General features: G+C 51.3%; 1 protein-coding gene across 2 annotated transcripts in view; it reads left to right on the top strand.

Moving 5' to 3' along the window:
* The first annotated feature begins 1,485 nt into the window (after positions 1-1,485).
* OPA3 (outer mitochondrial membrane lipid metabolism regulator OPA3) overlaps positions 1,486-5,916 on the top strand; it is a 56,648-nt gene continuing 52,217 nt past the window's right edge. For both annotated transcript variants that reach the window (XM_058428768.1, XM_032178042.2), the window contains exon 1: positions 1,486-1,728. In XM_058428768.1, the coding sequence (XP_058284751.1) occupies positions 1,587-1,728 (142 nt within the window). In that variant the 5' untranslated portion in view covers positions 1,486-1,586. The remainder of the gene's footprint in view (positions 1,729-5,916) is intronic.

Below are 5,916 nucleotides of genomic sequence, written 5' to 3'. Positions count from 1 at the left end.
AGGTTGTTTTTATGGAATCCTGGCATTCTTAGCAATTCAGAATATCAGGGTTCACACACACACCAGCACTATCAGTACAGATGAGGAAATGCAGGTCCCTCAGTGCCAGGAGCTTGACAAAGGACACTCAAGAGAGTCAGAGTGGATAGCAACGAAGTCCAGAGCCCCCTGATTCTGTGTCCTGAATGTATGTTTCCTCCTACACACCACTCCTCTGTTCCTGTTTTCTTTTCTTTTTTTTTTTGTGAGACGGAGTCTCGCTCTGTTGCCAAGACTGGAGTGCAGTGGCATGATCTCGGCTCACTGCAACCTCCAACTCCCAGGTTCAAGTGATTCTCCTGCCTCAGCCTCCAGAGTACCTGGGATTACCAGTACCTGCCACCATGCCCGGCTACATTTTTTTTTTTTTCGTGGAGATGGGATTTCACCATGTTGGCCAGGTTGGTCTCAAACTCCTGACCTCAGGTGATCCACCCTCCTCAGCCTCCCAAAGTGCTGGGATTACAGGCGTGAGCCATGGCGGCCAGTCCTCTGTTCCTGTTTTCTTGTGTCCCTCTGCCTCCCAGAATCTCTCAATTACTCATCAGCACTCCATCATCCAGGAATTTCTCTCAACCCCTTCCTGACATTGTTTATATGATTTTACTCCCTGCTGGGTAAGAAAGGACAGTCTGGGACATGTCCTTAAACTTATTTCTGAACTAGCTCCCTGGGGACCCTACCTCCTAATGAAGGAAGTTGGGTTGCTTGAGAACGGGTATGGTTTTATTAGCCAAGATGCTAGGCTATCAACCTCTGCAGGAACCTTGTGCCACCCCCTGCCCCGCTCTGGGCCTCAGTTTCCTTGTCAGTTACTTGGGAAAGGGTTGGATTCGCTGCTTCTGGGAGTGAAATGCACCCACAGGCTGGAGTTAGCAATAATAATGCAATTATTACCTGTATGGTAAGAAGGGTTATTTACTGAGTGCTTAGCTATATGAATGGCACCCTTCTAACCACTTCCCATGGTCCACTGTTTTACACTCAAGATTAGCATAGAAGCCTCACAACAACCCAAAGAGGCAAGTGCTATAAGGATTCCCATTTGGTAGACGGTAATACTTAAGTCCAGAGAGGTTATGCCACTCATCTAATATTACACAGCGAGGAAATGGCAGAGCTGGGATCTCAACCAAAGTCTGTATGACCACGTGGCTTCCTCTTAATCCCAATGAGAGCCCTAGCTTGCAGAGGAAGGTGTATTTGGGCCTCACAGGACTAATTAAGAGCCTCCTTTGGGTGGGGACGACAACTCGAAACGTGACATCACGAAGGAGCACAGGGACGTCTGCCAAGGCGGGCGCATCCGTTTAACGGCACCGCCCCCTGACCCGCCTCACTTCCGTGTATATTTGCATATTCAGCGAACGGACGTCGGTACGTCAGCGTCGACGGGGTGACGTCAGGATGCGCCTCTGCAGTTTGCTTCGAGCGTACGTACATACGTACTGACGCACGCATGGCCACGAGAGGGCGGGGAAGGAGTGAAGAGGTTAAGGCGCCCCGCCCAGTCAGCAGGGTTGCGCGTGCCCTGTGAGACCGCCAAGATGGTGGTAGGCGCGTTCCCTATGGCAAAGCTGCTATACTTGGGCATCCGGCAGGTCAGCAAGCCGCTTGCCAACCGTATTAAGGAGGCCGCCCGCCGAAGCGAGTTCTTCAAGACCTATATCTGCCTCCCGCCGGCTCAACGTGAGTCTGACCCGAATTCCCTCCAACCTTTTTCCGTTCTCCAACTCCTGTCCGGTGGTTGGTCAGGGGATGGACTTCTGTCTACGACCAATCACAGCCCGAACCGGCAAAGTCCAGTGGCCAATAGTGGGGGTTTCTGATAGAGGGGCGTGCGGGTGGCCCAATGTGAGGGCGGGGCTTGGCGTAAGGGGCGGGTCAAGGCGCCACCGCGCGAGTAGGAAATGCCGTCCAATAGAGGAAGAGAGCGCTTGGAGACTGATGCCCTGTTAAACCAATAGTGTGAGGGATGGGAGAAATTTGGACGGGGCTTTCCAGGATAGAGGAGCTAGGGGAGGGGCTGAGGAGAAACCGGACGGGGTCCTTTGCCCGGCCGTCCTTGGGCAACTTCATTTCAAAAGCGGCACCGTGTGCCTCATTTTCCCCACTGATCTGGGAGGTGCTTGTATATCCTCCGTTTAGGACGTCGACGTGCCTCAGTTTTACTGTAGGCAGTAAGTCTGGATTAGGGGCATGGTTCGGGGGTGAAGTCTGGGTTCTGGAGGCATGGCCTGGGAATCTGGAAAAGGACTTTGAACCAGAGAGGACAGTCATCTGTGTATTCATTAATGCGCTCATACGCCGTCCTTTCATTCGGTTGACAGACTGCGGCCTTTTTGCTCAGCACTGGGAGATACACTCCTGATCCATCACTGTCAACCCAGAGTGGTCGGGAAAGTGGGAGCCCGGGAGCTCAGAGGAGCTAGCTGACCCAGGGACCTGAGGCCAGCAGGGCTGCCTAGAGGGGGCCGCCCGAGCTCAGATCTAAAGGGCATAGTAAGGTCTGGCGCGGTGGCTCACATCTGTAATACCAGCACTTTGGGGGCCGAGGCGGGTGGATCACATGAGGCCAGGAGTTCGAGACCAGCCAGGCCAACACAGTGAAACCCCGTCTGTACTAAAAATGCAAGATTTAGCTGGGTGTGGTGGCACACGCCTTAATCCCAGCTACTTGGGAGGCTGAGGCAGGGGAATCGCTTGAACCCGGTAGGTGGAGGCTGCAGTGAGCCTAGATTGTGCCATTGCACTCCAGCCTGGGCGACACAGCAAGACTGTCTCAAAAAATAATAAATAGAAATAAAGGGCATAGTAAACACCCAAAATATAAACTATTTTAAAAAGGTGATCTTGCCGGGCGCGGTGGCTCACGCCTGTAATCCCAGCACTTTGGGAGGCCGAGGTGGGCGGATCACGAGGTCAGGAGATGGAGACCATTCTGGCTAACACGGTGAAACCCCATCTCTACTAAAAATACAAAAAATTAGCCGGGCGTGGTGGCGGGCGCCTGTGGTCCCAGCTACTCAGGAGGCTGAGGCAGGAGAATGGCGTGAACCCGGGAGGCGGAGCTTGCAGTGAGCCGAGATCGTGCCACTGCACTCCAGCCTGGGTGACAGAGCAAGTCTCTGTCTCAAAAAAAAAAAAAAAGGTGATCTGTGTGCTACGTGGGACATAAAATAAGGGAATTTAGCATAATTGGTTGGGTCAGAGAATCACTGAAACCGCCTTTGCAAAATTATGACTGACACAGTGACAGAGGTCTAACTTAACTGACTCTATCTTGCTTCTAACCTCCAAGCTATCCTTGTTCATTCCTGGGCGAAGGCTGAACTAACTTTGGGAGAGATTTAGTTTATAGTTTATAGTTTAAACAAACATGGTAAGAGCCCTTTCCCAAAGCAGACCTCCTTCTTGTCTGGGGACTAGATTGCCTTTGTAGGACTAACATTAGCCACAAGATTAGAAATTATGGTTTAGGAGTCATGCAGCTGGAGGATACAAGATTCTGACCCTCCCTAAACTACTCCTAAGATCAGTGCTTGAGATATTTCACAGACCCTGCACTTGATGGATCAGCTGACCTTACCCAGATCAATAAACTGGCCCATCTGATCTTGTGGCCCCCCAACCCAGGAACTGACTGAGCGCAAGAAGACAGCTCCGACGCTCCGACTCCCTATGATTTCATCTCTGACCAATCAGCACTCCTGGCTCACTGGCTTCCCCTCACCCATCAAGTTGTCCTTAAAAACTCTGCTCGACCGAGATCGCGCCACTACACTCCAGCCTGGGCGACAGAGCGAGACTCCGTCTCAAAAAAAAACAAAAAACAAAAAAAACTCTGCTCCAGCTGGGCCCGTTGGCTCGCGCCTGTAATCCTAGCACTTTGGAAGGCTGAGCGGGGTGGATCACCTGAGATCAGGAGTTTACGACCAGCCTGGCCAACATGTGGAAACCCCGTCTCTACTAAAAATACAAAAGTTAGGCGGGCTTGGTGGCGGGCGCCTATAATCCCAGCTACTCAGGAGGCTGGGGCATCAGAATCACTTGAACCTGGGGATAGAGGTTGCAGTGAGCCAAGATCGCGTCACTTCACTCCAGCCCACGCAAGAGAGTGAAACTCCATCTCAAAAAAAATAAAATAAAATAAAATAAAATAAAATAAAATAAAATAAAATAAAATAAAAATAAAATCTCCCTGAATGCTCAGGGAGACTGATTTGAGTAACAGTAAAACTCCTGGCTGGGCGCGGTGGCTCACGCCTGTAATTCCAGCACTTTGGGAGGCCGAGGTGGGTGGATCACGAGGTCAGGAGTTCGAGACCAGCCTGACCAACATGGTGAAACCCCGTCTCTACTAAAAATACAAAAATTAGCCGGGTGTGGTGGCTCACATCTGTAATCTCATCTACTCAGGAGGCTGAGGTGGAAGAATTGCTTGAACCTGGAAGGCAGAGGTTGCAGTGAGCCGAGATTGCACCACTGCCCTCCAGTCTGGGCAACAGAGCAAGACTGTCTCAAACGAACAAACAAAAAGCCTCCCGCACAGCCAGCTCTGCGTGAATTACTCTTTGTCTTGCAGTTCTCCTGTCTTGATGAATCAGCTCTGTCTAGGCAGCAGGCAAGGTGAACCCCTTGGGCGGTTACACACCATTCATCCCTCCATCCATTCATTACTTCCTTTAGCTAGTATTTTGTAACCTTCTGCCCTGTGCCAGGCCTTGTGCTGGCAATGCTGGCAAAACAGCAGGGACCAAGCCAACACCAATCTGTGCCCTCAAGGAATTCCTAGTCCTGCGGGGGACGGATGTATCCCCCAACAGTAGGCAGAGCTGAGATGGGGGAGCCCTCTGGGCGCCTGATGTGGCATGGGGTTCAGGGAGGGCTCCCTGGCAGAGGAGACATCTGAACTGGGACCTGAAGGGTGAGGACAACATCGGGACAAGGAGCAAGGAAAGCATTGGGGCAGAGGGAGGAGCACACACAAAGCCCACATGGTTAAGGGAGTGCACCTTTTTTCCCCTCTGTTAAGTTTGGATGCTTAAAGTCTGCTTTCCAGGGCCCAGAATCCTTGGTTGCTCGGTGTTTGGTGGGGTCTTTGTTGGGGCTGCAGCTCTTAGAATGGGAAAGTATTAGATTTCAGTTACCAAAGTTCTTTCCTGTTAACCATCTCATTTGAGCCCCACAACTGTTTTGTCCCCATGTCCGGAAAGAGGAATGACTTCCTCTGGTTTATAGAAGGGAAAATGGAGGCCTTGAGGGCAGAAGTTAATTGCTCAGGTCATACGCAGAGATTTGTGCCAGAGGCAAGACTTTGGACACTGAATTCCTAGACCCAGTTTGTTTCCTGTCTCTGCCTGTCTTCCAAACACTGTGACATTCTTAGCATTGTGGTTTAGAAAATGGCTTCTGGGGCCGGGCGCAGTGGCTCATGCCTGTAATCCCAGCATTTTGGAAGGCGGAGGTCGGTGGATCATGAGGTCAAGAGTTCAAGACCAGCCTGGCCAACATGGTGAAACCCTGTCTCTACTAAAAATACAAAATTAGGCAGGCGTGGTGGCACACACCTGTAGTCCTAGCTACTTGGGAGGCTGAGGCAGGAGAATTGCTTGAACCCGGGAGGCAGAGGTTGCAGTAAGCCGAGATCACGCCACTGTACTCCAGCCTGGGCGACAGAGCGAGACTCTGTCTCAATAAATAAAAACATAAATAAATAAATAAATAGGCTTCTGTGCCGGGTGCTGTGCCTCACACCTATAATCCCAGCACTTTGAGAGGCCGAGGCAGGCGGATCACCTGAGGTCGGGAGTTAGAGACCAGCCTGACCAACATGGAGAAACCCCGTCTCTACTAAAAATACAAAATTAGCCAGAC

This window comes from Hylobates moloch, unplaced genomic scaffold (assembly GCF_009828535.3).
Source record: "Hylobates moloch isolate HMO894 unplaced genomic scaffold, HMol_V3 SCAFFOLD_15, whole genome shotgun sequence".
In the NCBI taxonomy this organism is placed as follows: domain Eukaryota; kingdom Metazoa; phylum Chordata; class Mammalia; order Primates; family Hylobatidae; genus Hylobates; species Hylobates moloch.
This window is presented reverse-complemented; position numbering and strand designations above follow the sequence as displayed.